Source organism: Panthera tigris, chromosome D3 (genome assembly GCF_018350195.1).
Source record: "Panthera tigris isolate Pti1 chromosome D3, P.tigris_Pti1_mat1.1, whole genome shotgun sequence".
NCBI lineage: Eukaryota > Metazoa > Chordata > Mammalia > Carnivora > Felidae > Panthera > Panthera tigris.
In genome coordinates this window covers 23154700-23171662 of record NC_056671.1, presented here as the reverse complement: position 1 = coordinate 23171662, position 16963 = coordinate 23154700, and the positions used below count along the sequence as shown (strand labels likewise).

The following is a 16963-nucleotide window of genomic DNA, read 5'->3' as shown; positions in this document are numbered from 1 at the left end:
GAGCAAAGGAATGAGTTTGCTGCTCTGCTTTGGGGATTAGCAGCTTGTATCTGCTACACATTTACAGAACCCGGCTAGCAGTACTCTCATCTCCAAAGGTGGGGCACTGAAAGAGCCTGGTTGAGGACTCACAAGATCTGCCACTAATTGACTCTGTGACTTTGGCCAAATGGCTAAGTTACTGTGGGTATCAGTTTTCCTATTTATAAAATGAAAGGGATAGAATCAACACTACCTCATCTCAAATATCTGTATTTTAAAATTCTTTATTTAAAAGCTATTTTTTAAACTCAGAGTCAGAAAGATGTAATTGGCCCATACCTGGTCAAAAGGAATGTCTGGGGATTTTATTAAGGAAAAAGGTAATGCTTTGCCTGTTTTTTGGCAGCAAATCATAAGGCAGTACTGAAGCCTCCCTTGTGGGTAAAAAGAAGCCCTGGCAGTGGTGGGATCAGCTATAAGCAAGCCTCTCCACCCTTGTTGGAGGCCGTGGAGGGCTAGGGCATTGTGTGTTTCTGCTCCAGTCTGGGAATCGAACAAGGGAGTGTGGAGTGTCTCAGAACCTCCCTGGTTAGCTGATTGTGGGGTGTAGTGTAGGCATGTTCTTGCCTAGTGTTGGCAGAAGGCTTCTCAGAGCCCCCTGACAGAAGTATTTATTCCCTCCTTTGATTTAGTGTTTGAAGGGCTAGACTGCTGTCTTAACTACAAATCTGATCACATTTTGGAGAAATTAGAGCTTTTGGGGGGTGGGGATGTAAGGAGTGGAATTCATGACATGCACGAGGAACAAAATATCAATATAGTTAAAAAAAAAAAAAAAAAAAGTTTGTGATTACTCCCAAGCAGTAATTCTTGGGATCAGGTATCTCTTGAAGGTGTTTTCGAAAGAAGGTTCTTCTAGATCCCTGCTGAATCCAGTCTATATTAAGTCCAGTAATACTATGTAGCCATTAGTGTACTAATTTGTATGAATCTTAAGTCATTAGTATGGGCCAACCCAGTTTTAGTCAATAGAAATTCAAGATTTTAGTGGGTGTTAGGGTGTAGGGAGCAGGTGCTGTTGTCTGTGCTATTTTTAAATGTGGCATCTGGCTTACATCTCCTTATAGACACATTTGTATTGTATGTGTGTTATTTGTGTATGTATATATATGTGTGTGTATACACACACATGACAAGTTTTTGAGAACTTGTTGGGTATAGTTGCTGATCATTAAATATAAGTACTTACTGTTTTATAATGTCTGAATAGCTGCATTTCCTTCAGGAGAAGACTCCAGAACTACTCTTCCTGTACTGAGTTATATAACTACCATGGACTGAAAAATATTAAATGTTAATTGTCATAAGTTAGCCATAAGATTTCTGGAAAAAATTCCTATTGTCCTGTTTCTGAAGCTGCCCTCTATTGCATAGTAGAGCTTAGGCCTCATCTTTGTACATGCTTTGTAAAGACGGGGAGGTTGTTTTATTTTGGCAGTGTTTTGTTTGGAGGGAAAAATCCTTGGGAATTGCTTCTTAATTTCATGGCTATTTGGCATGATGCAGTAAATCATACAAATCAGGATTTCCTCATCCTCCCTTTTTTTTTTTTTTTTTTTTTTTTTGAAAGAGAGCAAGCATGCATGGGGGGAGGGGCAGAGGGAGAGCAAGAGAATCTTAAGCAGGTGGCACATTCAGCATGGAGCCCTGATATGGGGCTTGATTCCATGATGCTGGGATTGTGACCTGAGCTGAAATCAGGAGTCCGTTGCTCAACTGACTGAGCCACCCAGGCACCCTTCCTTATCCCCTTCTGTTTTTATTTTTATAGTTGGCTCTCAGCTCTTGAAGGCACAAAATGGCTCCATCACCTGTCTGTGCTTCTGAAGTCAGCACTTCTGGTAGTGCACGCTGTGGATCGTGATCAGCGGCCAGTACTAGCACATTGCTCAGATGGCTGGGACCGCACTCCCCAGATTGTGGCATTGGCTAAGCTCTTGCTGGATCCTTATTACCGAACCATAGAGGTGGGTGCATCCAAAGAGTAGGATTTGGTACTTCAGTACAAGTGGGGGAAACCTTGGAGGGTTTTATGGTCAGTTTTGGTCTTGGTGGTTAAGTGTAAAGAAAATGAAATTTGTTTTTAAATCTTTCATCCTTTACCTTGAGCTAACTTATGGTGGTGCCTGCCATCATTCTTGTGCCATTTTATAAAATGGAGCAGATTGTGGATAACAAGGTATTGAGAATACAGATGTGTTTTCCTTTGCACTCTACTTGGAAAAGTTTTGGCTACCCCCGGAAAATGGGGCTTCTGTAAAAGAATCTTGGCATGCTTATTATGGTAATAATGGGTCCAGATATCACTACAGTGTTCTGTGAAGAAAGCCCTACTCTGAAAGAACCACATGTTGGGTTAAAGATGTAAGAAAAACCATAAAGGTGTCCTAAAATAGATGTAAATCTGGAATGGGGAAAGATTTTAGAAACAATACTTTCTTTGTAAGTATAACACAAAATACAGAACTAAAAAATTAGAAAAAAATGTGGCTTTTGTATAGTGAATGAAAGAGGCTAAAAAGTATAGACTCAAGAAAGGCTCAGATGAATGCTTAGTACCCTTTTGATGATTATGGAATGGAGTAGAGGGAAGTGGAAAATTGCCCTAAGCCTGTGTCCCATGGAGCTTATGGCCGTGGGGCTGGGTTAGGTGTTTCTGTTGGCCTTACTGGGAGCTTGTTAAAAGGGATTGCTGCTCTTAATCCTGACAGGCTTGGGACTGTCACAGGCTCGACAGACAAGCACAAATGGTCTCTCCCTGCAGGGTTTCCAGGTCCTTGTGGAGATGGAGTGGCTGGATTTTGGACACAAGTTTGCTGACCGGTGTGGTCATGGGGAGAACTCAGATGATCTGAACGAACGCTGCCCGGTGTTTCTCCAGTGGCTTGACTGCGTTCATCAGCTTCAGAGGCAATTTCCTTGCTCTTTTGAGTTCAATGAAGCATTCCTTGTGAGTTTGGGCTTGTGATTCTTCATTTTGGGGACTTTCTAAAATGGGGATGTCAATGCAAATGTTAGCTAGTTTTTACATAAAACGATACATCCTTTTTAGAATTTAATAAGGAGCCATTCTCTTATTTTTAATTAAAAATAATGTATGGGTTTATTCAGTGAATCCAAGTGTGTTAGGTCTGCATAAAGTCTGTGTTGTTTTTTTAAAAATTTTAAAAAATGTTTATTCATTTTTGAGACACACACACACACACACACACACACACACACACACACACACACACGGCACAGGCAGGGGAGAGACAGAGAAAAAGAGAAATATAGAATCCAAAGCAGGCTCCAGGCTCTGAGCTCTCAGCCCAGAGCCTGACCTGATGCAAGACTCGAACTCACAAACCTTAGATCATGACATGAGCCAAAGTCAGACACATAATTGACTGAGCCACCCAGGTGCCCCAAGTCTCTGTATCATTTTAAACTTAGGTTTTATTTTTTTAAAGTTTATTATTTATTTTGAGAGAAAGCATGCAAGTGGGGCAGAGGCAGAGAAGGGGAGAGAGAGAAAGAATCCCAAGCAGGCCTCACACCATCAGTGCAGAGCCTGATGTGGGGCACCAACCCACAAACTGCAAGACCATGACCTGAGCTTGAAGTTGGACACTCAGCCGACTGAACCACCCACTCACCCCTAAACCTAGCTTTTAAAATAGATGATGGAGTTTGGGGCGCCTGGGTGGCTCAGTTGGTTGAGCGTCTGACTTTGGCTCAGGTCATGATCTCATGGTTCATGGGTTCAGGCTCTGTGCTGACAGCTCAGAGCCTGGAGCCTGCCTCAGATTCTGCGTCTCCCTCTCTCTCTGCTGCTCCCCTACTCACACTGTGTCTCTCTCTCAAAATAAAGATTAAATTTTTTTTTTTTAAAAACAGATGATAGGGCAGGTGAAGGGAAAGAAATAGATGATAGAAGTCCTAAGTAGTTAGAAATAATAGGGGTGCTAGGCTGGCTCGGTGGAGCATGGCTCTTGATCTTGGGGTTGTAAGTTCGAGTCCCGCCTTGAGTGTAGAGATTGCTTAAAGCTAAAATCTTAAAGAAAAGAAAAAGAATGGCATATCCTCTGCTCCCTCCAGTCCATCTGCCAACCCCCCTGCATGTGTTCCATACTTCCTGCCCCCCTCCTTTGACAGAGAACTCCCTGCCCTTGCCCTATTCCAGCTCTTCCCTCCCAGCTCCCACTGCCTGTCTTCTGCTCGGCTGCATGGTGCCAGCCTTTCCCTCTCTACTACATTGTTGCCATTAATACATAAACATAGCCTAGTGCCTCCCATCTCCTCAAAACCCTTTCTCAGCCTTGCATCTCTTGCCAGCTATTTGTCTCATTTTCTGTATTTCATTTCTTCATGGTAGAGCTCCTCAAGTCTTCTGCACTTACTGTCTCAAATTCTTTTTTTCCTTTTTTCCTATTTCCTCTTAAACCCGCTCTAGTCAGGTGTTCACCCCACCAGTTTACCAGAGCTGTGACCTTCATATTAATCCATTAATCAGCTCTCAGTTTCATCTTGTGAAGAACATTTTTTTTAACTGAGGTATAATGGACAATATAACATAGTATTAATTTCAGGTATACAACATAATTCAGTATTTATATATTGTAAAATGATCACAATAAGTAGTTAACATCAATCACCACACACATTTTTTTCTTATGATGAGAACTTTCAAGATCTCCCTTAGCAACTTTCAAATATGCAATAGAGTATTACTACCTGTGGTCACCATGCTGTGCATTACATCTCCATGACTTGTTTTATAACTGGCAGTTTGTATCTTAGACTGTCTTCATTTTACTGTTTGGTACTGTGTAATCACACCAGTCTTGAAACCCTTTCTTCAGTTGATTCCCAGCACATACTGTCCCTCATTTCTTCCCTGCCTCACTAGCTGGTCTGTCTCCTGTTCTTCCTTATCTCCCCATTGCTGAATGTTGGAATGCTCCAGGGCTTAGCCTCCAAGGTACTTCTGTATCTTATTGCCTCTTGGGGGATTTCATCCAGTCCGATACCTGTAATTACTCTCCATGATTCCCACGTTTATAATAATGTCTTCAGCTTAGATCTCTCCACTAACTCCAGACTCACATATCCAACTATGACTGCTCAGTATCTCCATGTAGATGTCCTAATGGTATTTCACACTTTTCCTGTTCAAAGCTTGATTCTTGATTTCCATATCTCTCCACCCCCAAATCTGATCTTCCAAGAGGTCTTCCACCTAACCAAGTGGCAACTCAGTCCTTCCATTTATTTAGGGCACAGTTATTTAGTCACAGTTCTTAAAGTGGCCTGCAGAGCAATACTAGCGGTTTCTTGTCTGCATTCATTTCCTACCATTCCCTTCCTTGTGCAGTATCCTTCGGTCACACTGGCCTCCTGTTCCTTGGAAATTGCAAACACACACTCACCTCAAGACGTGCTGGCTATTGCCTCTGCCGGGAGCATTTCCCCCTCAGATACCCACTTGCTCTTTCACTTCCTTCCCCTGCTGCCCTGCATGTGTCCTGTCCTGCTTACCCTGCCTTACTGTGGTCCACAGCATTGGTCACCCCTTCCCCACAACTAGAACCAGCTCCATGAGGGCAGGATAGTTGCTGTCCAGGACCCACAGAAATGTCATTAATGACCTGTTGAGTGAAAAGTTGTTTGGGGTTTTTCAGTTTTCAGTTCAGCCTTGGATTGCACACTGACTTGCTCCTGTACCCAGTTTATATGCTCTGTTGCTCTTGAGTGTGGCTGTTAACTTAGAACTTCCAGGTTGACAGGAAGTCCAAAAGGAATGGGTGTGCCGACGATCTGTCTTTGTTTCTTTTGACTCAGGATTGGTGGTGGTTGGGGTTGGCGCTCTGGGATTGGGGGTGTGAAAAGGCAGCTCTTGTGTGGCTTAATGTGATTTCCCCACCCTTAACGAGTATGAATTCTGAGTTCTCAGGGGTGTGGGGGAAGGGTGGCTCAGCGGGGCTAACCTTCCTCCAAAGACTGCGCACCCTATTGCTTGATTCTGGACTCCTACAGGTGAAACTGGTGCAACATACCTATTCCTGCCTATTTGGAACATTCCTGTGCAACAATGCCAAGGAGAGAGGGGAAAAGCATACTCAGGAGCGGACATGTTCCGTGTGGTCGCTGCTTCGGGCAGGCAACAAGGCTTTCAAAAACCTACTGTATTCCTCTCAGTCCGAAGCCGTATGTATCCTTCAGCCCTTCTTCTCTGATCAGAAGAAGGAATTTGGGGATGGTGACATGTGGGAGCCTTTTTCAGTAGTGACTGTTTTCTCAAAGGCATCACTGTTGTCTTTGGGTTGGTTGGTTCCACTTTTTTCCATCTGTCCCTGTAAAGGCTTGTTTCCTGGTGCAGCTCTGACCTGCTTCTGGTTTGATTTAATACACATCTCTACTTTGTCACTCTAGACACAAATCTTTTCTGGCACCTCTGTCAGAGCTTACCTTACTCCTAGCATGTTCTGTCTAACAAGTGGAAGAGGCGCTTAAGTTGACCCCTGGACACCCCTCATAGCTCAGAAGGAGCTGCCAAGAGGCCCCCAGCATCCTTCCAGTGTCATCCACTGGATATCCACTGCAGCTCCTGTCTCAGCAGAAAAACGTGTATGACATTAGCATGTGTGTGTGTGATTTTCTGCTCACATGGAAAACTGGCAGGCTCTTTAAGACTTTGTTCCTTAAAGGAACACCTTCTGTTAAGCAGAGGAAAGGAGGCTTGCACATCTGTGTTGATACATGGTAATGTTCCTTTTGTCAGAATGCATCTTAAATTCTAAAGAAGTCAAAAGGAGGCTAATCAGAGGTCATATTGCTTTGCTGGATTGTTAATATGCTTCTCACTACATTTAAACAATCAAAAGATTTAAGCTACCTGCTTCTCTCTTCCCTTCAACTGTGCCTGCTGGGAAAGTAACAATACAGGAAGAAAATTCCCTTCTTTTCACGTGATTAGTTTAAGTGATCCTATAAAACAGGTTTGACAGTGTCTTCTGAAGCCACATTTTTTGTGCCAGGAAACACAGTCATCATCCAGTGGAATAACTTACTGGATGAGGGGACGAATTGAGCCAATATAAGAGTCATTCATTCAGTAAAGGGAATCCTAAGAAATCATTTATAAGAAATACATTTCTAAAAATCCTTTTAGATTTTCATGCCCACAAGAGGCAAGAAACGCAGATGGTACAAGGCAAGACCTGTTGGGTGTTCTGGCTTGGTGACTCTTTTTGACCCTCATTTCTAAAGACTTGTTAGGAGTTGTTTAAACCTGTATCCCCACTGCTCTCTCCTCAGGTGCTATACCCTGTATGTCACGTGCGTAACCTGATGCTGTGGAGTGCAGTGTACCTGCCCTGCCCATCCCCGTCCACGCCTGTGGACGACAGCTGTGCACCATATCCAGCCCCTGGCACCAGCCCTGATGATCCGCCTCTGAGCCGGTGAGCCCAGGGTTGATGCCAAGACCTCACGTCCTGCGTGGGTGTTATTTCTGTGTTGGGACACATCCAAGGCATGGTCAGAGATCATGACATTGTCTGACTCCACACATCTCTCTTAGATTTCTGAGGTTTTCTCAGGGAAGGTATAGGGTTTCAGGCTACAAGGCCATAAGAGCCTCATTTCCTTGAAGGGCCCTGTCACTACATTGTACTGTTGCATGCACCAAGCAGTTTCTCAGTGTTGGAGCAGATCCTTTGGGTTCCTTGTGACCTTCTGGCTTGAGTTGCAGCCACTGCTCTATGCTCCTGCCTTTCTGCCATGATTTTATCTTCTTGGGCTTGAAAGGCAAATGTCAGATGATGGCAAGTTTGGCTTTGCCACATGAGAAATCACTTTATTGGATTCAGACTGTCAAGTAATAAAATAATTTAAAATATTGTAATAGTAGAAAATCAGCAATGCTTACTTTCCTTTGCTCGCTCTGTTGAGAAACATGGCAATATTGTGAACTTTTTATTTATTAAAAAAATTTTTTTTAATGTTTTATTTTTGAGAGAGACAGAGTGTGAGTGGGGGAGGGGCAGAGAGAGAGGGAGACACAGAATCTGAAGCAGGCTCCAAGCTCTGAGCTGTCAGCACAGAGCCCAACACGGGGCTCAAACCCATGAACCGTGAGATCACGACCTGAGCTGAAGTCAGATGCCCAACCATCTAAGCCACCCAGGTGCCCCAAGCTTTTTTTTTTTAAGTTGCATTTGCTGTTAGTTTGTATGTAGGAGCATGGGGTGGGAGGCTGAGAGGAAACTTGCAAACTAGAAGAAGGGCCCATCTAAGGAACTTTGCCTTTCTAGCAGTCTGAGCCTCACTTTAGAGATGCTGTAGCTTCTTAAGTAGCTGCAACAAACCCAGTTATGAAACAACTGTCCGATTGTCTCCTACTTCCTCTGAACAGCCTCAGATTCTCATTTCCCTCAACCTCCTTTTGTTTAGGTTACCAAAGACTAGATCATTTGACAATCTGACCACAGCCTGTGACAACACAGTGCCTCTAGCCAACCGGCGCAGCAGTGACCCGAGCCTGAATGAGAAGTGGCAGGAGCATCGCCGCTCACTGGAATTGAGCAGCCTGGCTGGTCCTGGGGAGGAGCCTCTCGATCCTGACAACCTGGGGAAGCCAACCAAAGTGCTGGGCGGCGCAGAGCTATCTGTTGCAGCTGGAGTGGCCGAGGGGCAGATGGAGAACATTTTGCAAGAGGCCACCAAAGAGGAGAGTGGGATAGAGGAGCCTGCCCATAGAGGGAGCATTGAGATGCGGGAGGTCGAAGAGGAGGCTCTCTTAGGAAAGGAAATCAGGGGGAAGGCCCTAGAGGGCTCAGCCATTATTCTTCCTCAAGAACCAGAACTGGGTGATGCTGCTCTGACAAACCATCCAGGCACTAGCCTTTCTCTGTTCTCACAGGGTATTCCTGAGCAGCAGGGTGGGCTCAGCATTCTCCCCTGTTCTCTCCAGGAGTCTCCCAGGGGAGAATGTACCCACGAGGTCCCTGTGGAACAGCCTCGAATAGGAGCTATCATAGAAGATAGGGAGGAAGCATTTCTTCCAATCCCAGTAGATGTAAAAGTTGGCTATGGTACCTCACAGTCAAGTTCTCTGCTACCCTCCCAAGTCCCATTTGAGGCCACAGGACCAAACACGGACAGTTCAATGGACATGTTAATGGAAGGTCAAGTCAAGTCAGAAAGTGGGCCCGAAGGCCATCATAGACCTTGCCTGGTAAACAGTGGCTGGTTCAGTGGCAAGGACATACTTCCTCAAGCCACGGAGCCGCAGTCTTCAGAGAGGAGCCTAGCTGAGAGGCCCCAAGTGGGATCTGTGGTACATAGGACTTCCCCTGGCAGCACCCACAGCCCCACATGTTCTCCTTGTGCCTTGCCTTTAGCCGAATGTAAAGAGGGGCTTGTGTGCAATGGTGCCCTGGAGACCGAAAATAAGGCTTTAGAGCAGCCCCCAGGGCTTAGCACCCTGCAGAAGCACCCCACCCCCAACGGGCACTGCACCAATGGGGAGGCTGGTAGGAGCAAGGACTCACTGAGCCGCCAGTTGTCTGCCACAAGCTGCAGCTCTGCCCACTTACACTCGAGGAACTTGCACCACAAGTGGCTGCACGGCCACTCGGGGAGGCCGTCTACAACGGGCAGCCCTGACCAGCCTTCCCGCAGCCACCTGGACGACGATGGCATGCCTGTGTATACGGACACTATCCAACAGCGCCTGCGTCAGATTGAGTCAGGCCACCAGCAGGAAGTGGAGACCTTGAAGAAACAGGTGCAGGAGCTGAGGAGTCGCCTGGAGAGCCAGTACCTGACCAGCTCCCTGCGCTTCAATGGGGACTTTGGGGATGAAGTGGTGAGTAGACCATGGTACCTCCATAGCTGCCCAAGGAGAGGGCACACGGAGGCTGGGTGCTCTTTGTGCCTGGTGCCTGGTGATTAGTACAGATTTCCTAAAGAATTGGAAAGGTGCAGAGTAGTCCTTTTGAGAGGCTAGAGATCAGCCTCAGCCATGTGAACGGCAGTCTGCCTGTTCTTTCCCGCCTTTCTTAACTTTCCACGGGTGTCCTGTTTAGACAGAATAAGAGAGTTAGCACTATGTGGTTGGTCAGATCTCTTTGGAGAGAGGATCATGTTGTAAGAAAGGACACGAACTCTTGGGTAGGATGACGTTAGTATGGCAATGGCAGATATTCCTGTCAAATTGTAGTGCCTGTTCTAAACACCCCAGTAGCTAGTAAACTGGGAGCCTCCCCCCAAACCACGCCCCCACCCCAGACATGGGCTGTAGCTGTGAAGGTTTCGTTTAACAAATATTTCTACCTGCCTTCTGGCAGGTGATGGATGGCAAGTAGAAATGGGGAGAAGTATTGGTGTTGGCACTGTCCAGGAGTTAGCACTGATGAGGCCTGGTGACTGGAAGTGGGGCTCTGTGAGGGGAGGTTCTCAGGGAGGTGCTCTCCTTACTTGCTGGGTCTGACTTGTGTTCACATACATGCGTGAGCCTGGCTCTGAAGCAGTCAGCGTACATTAAAGGCGGGCTCATCCAATGACTTTCAGTTTAAACAGACTTCTCCGTTTTTCCTTCATACTAATGATGATTTCTCATTTTCCCAAAGAGTCCTTCAGAGAAAGGAGGACATGCCCAAAGCACTCAGTTTCAACACGTAGATGTAAGTGGCAGGGTTGGATTAACAGACTCATTGGAGCAGCTCACAGAGTTCACACTCCATCCTGGTCACTTCTGCCCCACTCACTTCCTGGAACCCAGGGCCCATCTGTGCACTGCAGAGTCACTGCACACAGCCTTAGATATGTGTATCTGTCTTCCACCTGAGTTCAGGCCTGTCTCTCTGCACCTGCTCAACCCATTTCTTGGTGGCTGATGCACCACAGATCTGGCAGCCCTAACACTCAGGCCCACCCGAAGTCCCCGGTGCTCCCTTCTTTTCCAAGCCCTTTCTTCTTCTGGGAGGAGCCAGGTTCATTCTGTTCAGCTGTGTTTGTTTGCCAACAGACTTCAATTCCCGACTCGGAAAGCAATCTGGATCAGAACTGTTTGTCTCGCTGCAGCACAGAGATTTTCTCTGAAGCCAGCTGGGAGCAGGTGGATAAACAGGACACGGAGGTACAGGCTCAGCCCCTGTTCTGAGTGCCGTCCATGCAACTGTTTTATGGTTTTTCTCCACCCCTATCCCTGTCCCATGCCCCTGGCCAAGGAACGACCTCATAGCACGCTTAGCCTTGAGCCTCTGTGAATCTCAGCGCCTGTGAATCTCCATCAAGCCTAGAATTTCTGAGCCAGGGAGACTCAGCAAGGTGGTCCTCTCTCATTGCCTCTGTGGACTGGAGCCTTGCCAGCTCTCATAGTGACCCAGGGTGTTTGCTGCTGCCTGATACTTTATCTCAGGGGAGTTTGGAGTCCCCTCTAGGGAAACGATTTGGACGCCTTTCTTGTACTGCTGACACCAGACCTGCTGGGCTGGTGCCACCAGAGCCAGTATGGTTCTTGTGACTCTTGCTGCCCCCAGCATGGCTCTTGCCGGCTCCAGCTGGATGGCCCATCTCCCGTCACTAACCTGGCCCCATCTGTTTTACAGATGACCCGTTGGCTCCCTGACCACCTGGCTGCCCACTGCTACGCGTGCGACAGCGCCTTCTGGCTCGCCAGCAGGAAGCACCACTGCAGGTGCCGTTGGGGGGTGTGGTGGGTGGGCCAGGGTGTGGAGGCTACATTTTGGCCCTCAGTGCCTGCAGCTTGGAGAGGTGCAGGGATCTGGCTGGCAGTGTTCATCTGAGGCAGACCCTGGGGTCTACAGGGCGCCAGCTCATCTTTTGTGCCTCTGAGATTGGTGTTTGCATTTGGGGTCTTATTTCCAGTTCAGAGTGATCATGATAAAATTTTGAAATGTGCAAATGATGTCCCCTTTTGCTTTGCTTCCTGGATTAGCAGAGCAACAGCCACCACCCAAACTACCATTTCTTATTCCTAGAATACAATTTCTTCCTATTCAACATGGCTGCTATTGGCAAAAACAGTTTTCCTGCTGTGGGCAGGGAACTTCATTTGCCTACTCCTTACCTTGCTCCCTGACCCCAAACTTGTTTTCCTTGTGCCAGTAGTGATGAGACCTAGCTGTGGGGACTAGTGGGGACAGCTGAGGACACAGTGTTCAATCCTTAAGGCTCCTGACTTTCTTTCTTTCTTCTTGGTTGGGGTAGTTAGTTGCTAGGGATGTTTTGCCCCAACTGGGGTGGTAGCTGACTGGAGGATGTTCAGTGTTCTTGGGATAGGATGTTTATCTGAATCCTGACATAGTTCACCCACATAAGTGAACCCAGGTAGAAAATGGAACCACTTCTTTGTCTAGAAATGATGCTTCTAGGACTGTGTATCTCCCCACCCTGTGCCCCAAGCCCGAATGACTTTGGTTGGCTTCTCTGAGCTCTCTCTCCCCTCCTTGCAGGGACACTGAACGTGTTGATCAAACGTGGTGAGCATTTACAACAACCTGTCTGTGATGTCTACACATCTACAATAACTTCTCCACACTAACACTGCCATTTCCCCCTCTCTGCACTCATTGGGATAAAGCCGGGGGCTGGGAGTGCAGGCAGACAGGTGGGATTGGGGGGAATCCAAAGCAGCTGACTGAGGAGACTATGAGGGCCAAGTCAGGCTGCAGTCATGCACTCTCTTTCTGCCCACACAGGTCAACCGAGCCATCTTGCTTGTGACTGAGAAGCAGTGCCTCAGCTGGGGCTGGTCTTGTGGAGTAGCCAGTTGGGCTTTCAGAGCTATTTCCTTTGGGTTAGTCATTGAGTGGAATGCTAGAATGATGCTTCATGACCTCCAAGTCAGACAGCATTGCTGCTTGTTTTTTAAAAAGAGAGTGAGACTGAACAGAGGTGGTCTTCCCAGAGAACTGTTTTAGCATGGAAGGCTTTAGTGGGAGGTTCCACTTAGGGTCTGTTAGGATCCCCTGAAAGAAACCAGATAGAAAAGCTTAACTGATGAAATTCATGTCAGGATGAACTCCAACAGGTATGATAAATAAATGTAGATGTTCAGAAATAGATTTAGGTAGTTTTTTTGTGTAACCACAGGTTCTTGCTGACTCATGTTTTTCAGAAACGTGAGTGCTTACTGTGTTCTAGAAGATGAAGTTGTGTGTGTTTGTTTTGGTTCTCTGTCCTTCCATTGCCCCATGTATAGCCTTCTCCTTTTGTGGTTTTTTGTTTGTTTGTTTTTGGTCTGCAAAGGGTATTTAGTATTTTCTCCTCTGTGTCCAGGTGGTCCTTAATCCAGCAGTGGGTTTGCATTCTGAGGAGCATAAATGAAAAGGTAGTGAGTGATGCTGGCCGAGGAGGAGGAGGATTTCCCTTCAGCTGTTTTCCCCAAGTCTTTGGTGGGCGACTTAAGGCTCCTTGAAGTCTCCCGTTCTTGGTTTCATTGAGATTGATTTGTACTTAAGTTCCTAGCAGAGTGGGGTTGTAAGGTGGGCAGAAACTCATCCTCTGCCAGTCCCTTTCCTCTTAGCTGTGAAGGGTAGCTGTTTGGATGTGCACCTGTGCTGCACAGGCACATCAGAGCTGGGCTTTCAAGTGGAGGAGGAGAGAGGGGCCTGGGTACAGTCAGGCCTTTGGGTGGAGCTCTGATATTCCCTGGAGACGCACGGAGGCAGGGGAGTGAGCCATAATTGACTGACACCTATCTAATAAGGGGGGTGTTTGTGCACGTGTGTTCATCTGTGCTCTTGTCCTTTCACCCTGAGCATGCGTCACTGGTTGCTTGTCTTCTGGCTTTGCATGCTGGCAGCAGGGCAGTCCTTGGTGACAATAGTCTATTCTCCATGACTCTGCCTCCGAGCCTCTGGAGGAGTAGCCCGTTGGGCAAGGCTCCTCACTCCCGGCTGGGCTTGGTAGTTTGTCTCCTCTGAGGGGCTCGGAGGTAGTTCCATTGGACTCTGGCCTCTCTGTGACCACAAGTTACACAAAGGCCATTGCCCAGGTGGGTGTGGCCAAGTGGGTTTTCTGGGCCAGAACTTACCCAGTGAGCTAGCAGCTACTCCTGCCCTGGGCCCTTTTGTTCTCATGGATCTCTCTTGAACATCTTCCTGTGCACCTGGTAATCTTGAGCCATAATGGTGAGGCAGCCAACTGTCCTTGGCCCTAAAGTCACAGTGGTGTGCGACTATGCTAGGTAGGGATCCCCCCCTCTCTGCTTGGCTTGTTCCTGGGCTAGACAAATGAACAGTTCGTTGTTGGAGGAGTCTCTAGCACATCCGAAGGACGTACAACAAAGTCCTGTCTTCTGAAGTTGGTTTCCCTACACCATATCTGCTACTGAAACTAACATTGTTTTGTTTCTTCTTCTCATCTCAAGGAATTGTGGGAATGTGTTCTGCTCCAGTTGTTGTAATCAGAAGGTTCCAGTTCCCAGCCAGCAGCTCTTTGAACCCAGTCGAGTGTGCAAGTCTTGCTATAGCAGCCTACATCCCACAAGCTCCAGCATTGACCTTGAACTGGATAAGCCCATTGCTGCCACTTCAAACTGAAGCTCAGTGACCTGGGGCGGGCAGAGGCCAAGCTGCTGTTCCTCTGACAGGCCCACAGCCTGGGCAGACCGAGAGGCCCGTGCACTTTGGAATGGGGGCATGGAACCACCTGTGCAGAGTGACAGAAATTTGGGATGTACCACTGGACTGTAGATTGATTTTTATTTCCTGTTTTGTTTTTTTTCCCTCTCCCTTTTCCATCCTTCCTCTGCTTCCAAGAAAGAAAGTCTGCTGGTTGTCTTAAAAAAAAAAAAAATTTTTTTTTTTTTTTTTTTAAATGGAAGACCAGAGGTTGCCAGCCCTCTGTGACTGTTGAGCCACCTGTTGTCCCATGATGCTGAGGGTTGGCTTGGTTCCTCAGGACGGAGAGAGGCTGGTCAGAGTCAGGAGTGGAGGCCTGAGCTAGTGGGGAAGAAAGCTGGGGCTGTTGTTTGTGACCATTCCTTGTGCCATTGTCACATCAGAGCTAATTGGAAAAACCTGTGCTGCTGAGGAGGCTGAAGCATCTTCCTAACAGACTGTCCCAAGTGCCCTCTGCCTCCTCACAGGAGCCGGGCCAGTTCCACCTCACAGATAAATGGGATTGGCATTTGGAGGGAGGGGCACATAATAAAACGTAACCCTTCTGAGCCTCGCTTTGGGGAAGGAAGGTGTTTGTTGTCCTGAGGCAAGCGAGAGGGCCTGGGAATCGGGGTGGCCAGCATTGTTCTCTCTCTCATGGGATTCTGTTTTTAACTCGACCCAGATGGTTTAGGGTTCCTTTCGCTGTCATGAGTATGCCTCCCTCAGCCAGGCTGTGTAGTGCTTCCCACCCTCAGGCATAGGAGTACAGACTGGCCAGAGTGCAGTGGTCCTGCTGCCATGGCCAAGGCCAAAGCCTTCCCTGAGCCCGGGTGCACCTAGAAGCCCCTGCCGGGGCCTGGTCCCCCAAAACAATCTCTTTTCCTTGACCAGCACAGGGAAATCCAGACTCAGGGTTCCAAAAATTTCCCATTCCCAAACCAAACAAATCATGGATCTCCTCCTTAAGGGGTAGAATCAGCTTTTCAGAGTGCAAGCATCTGGAAAAGGGAGTATGTCCCATACAATCAGCCTTCCTTCTCCTTCCCTTCCTGGGGCAGTGGGAAGGCCCTAGCAGTCCCCCTGCCCTGTTCCTGTGCTGCTGGCCAGCAGTGAGGGGCCACTTGGTGACTCTGCAGGGTTCTTTAGAGAAGTGACACAGCCTGTAGGAGATTTGGGGTACCTTTCCTCAGTAAGCTTTGATGTGGTCCAAAAAGAGCCTTAAATCAAGAATATTTGTGGTAGAGGTGAGTGTGGGGAAGGGTGGAGAGGAGTTTATAGGTTTGTGCTTTGTAATCTTGGCATCCATGTTTTGTGCCTGCCCTCCCTCTCAAGGGAGGGGCCATGCTTGGCTCTGCTAAAAGCTGCTAAGTGGTAATGGCGGATTGTGGTGAGTGGGTGGGGGTGAGGCCAGGGAACTCTTTTACCCTCTGGAAGCAATTCCCTGGCCAAGGGAAGTTGTCTCAGGAAGGTGGCTCCTGTGTGTGCCTCTGTGTGGTTAAGACGTGGCCCAGAGCCTTCCTTGGAGCTGTCAGTCCAGGCAAAGCCAAGAGCATCTGAGCACGTCCCTGACTTCCCAGTTGCAGCAGGTTGCTCGCTCGGAGTTTGAATTCAGTGAAACAGGGTGTAGTTCTTCTCCGCACTCTGTGTGGTCTGGCCTTGCAGGTAGGGAGAAGTCAGTCTAATTGAGATTGTGCAGTTCTAGTGACAGGTGCCAAGAGGTTATGATACGGGTTTCTTGGGTCTGATGTACAGTGTGAATAAATGCTTGCAGCTCTTAGCCCTTTTCGATCAATGAAGCACTTTTTTATTAATATTTTTCTTTGTATGTAAAGGAGGAACCGTAACTCTCCGTAGCTGTACATATAACCCTTTTCTCCTAAAGAGGAGTCAGTCAGCGCTCCTATATTTTTCATTTTTTTGTCAAAGCAAGAAGTAAATACTTTAGAACTGTTAAATATATAAATAAAGTGAATAAAGTTTAGTGTTCCGCATGGTAGCATTTGCTAACACGTTCCAATTCTTTGCCCTGTGATTTATTCCCTCTTCATCCCTTTTCCTTCTTAAACAGCAGCAATCGGAGGTGCTGCCGGGAAACTGAACTTTGGCGAAGGAAAACTACAGGTTTCTGTTCTACTCTGGACCTTTGGAAGGAGCCGCAGCACAATGCCCAAGCACTGAAATGCATTTCCTTGATGGTTTTGTCCCTAACATCTCCAAAACTAAGAAGGCAAAGCAGTTGGGCATCTTAACACCAGGGGTTCTTTCTCATCTGGAGAACTGAGCATCAATAGTAAATAAAACTA

At 47.3% G+C, this 16963-nt stretch overlaps 1 protein-coding gene across 4 annotated transcripts in view; it reads left to right on the top strand.

Moving 5' to 3' along the window:
• The window catches only part of MTMR3 (myotubularin related protein 3), a 144264-nt gene extending 129438 nt beyond the window's left edge, over positions 1 to 14826 (top strand). For 3 of the 4 annotated variants that reach the window (XM_042961457.1, XM_042961458.1, XM_042961459.1), the window contains 8 exons: positions 1814 to 2009; positions 2807 to 2992; positions 6061 to 6231; positions 7342 to 7487; positions 8479 to 9895; positions 11057 to 11167; positions 11640 to 11728; positions 14426 to 14826. In XM_042961457.1, coding sequence (XP_042817391.1) covers positions 1814 to 2009; positions 2807 to 2992; positions 6061 to 6231; positions 7342 to 7487; positions 8479 to 9895; positions 11057 to 11167; positions 11640 to 11728; positions 14426 to 14597 — 2488 coding nt within the window. In that variant the 3' untranslated portion in view covers positions 14598 to 14826. The remainder of the gene's footprint in view (positions 1 to 1813; positions 2010 to 2806; positions 2993 to 6060; positions 6232 to 7341; positions 7488 to 8478; positions 9896 to 11056; positions 11168 to 11639; positions 11729 to 14425) is intronic. The other variant, XM_042961460.1, reaches the window with a different exon arrangement.
• The last annotated feature ends 2137 nt before the right edge of the window (positions 14827 to 16963 follow it).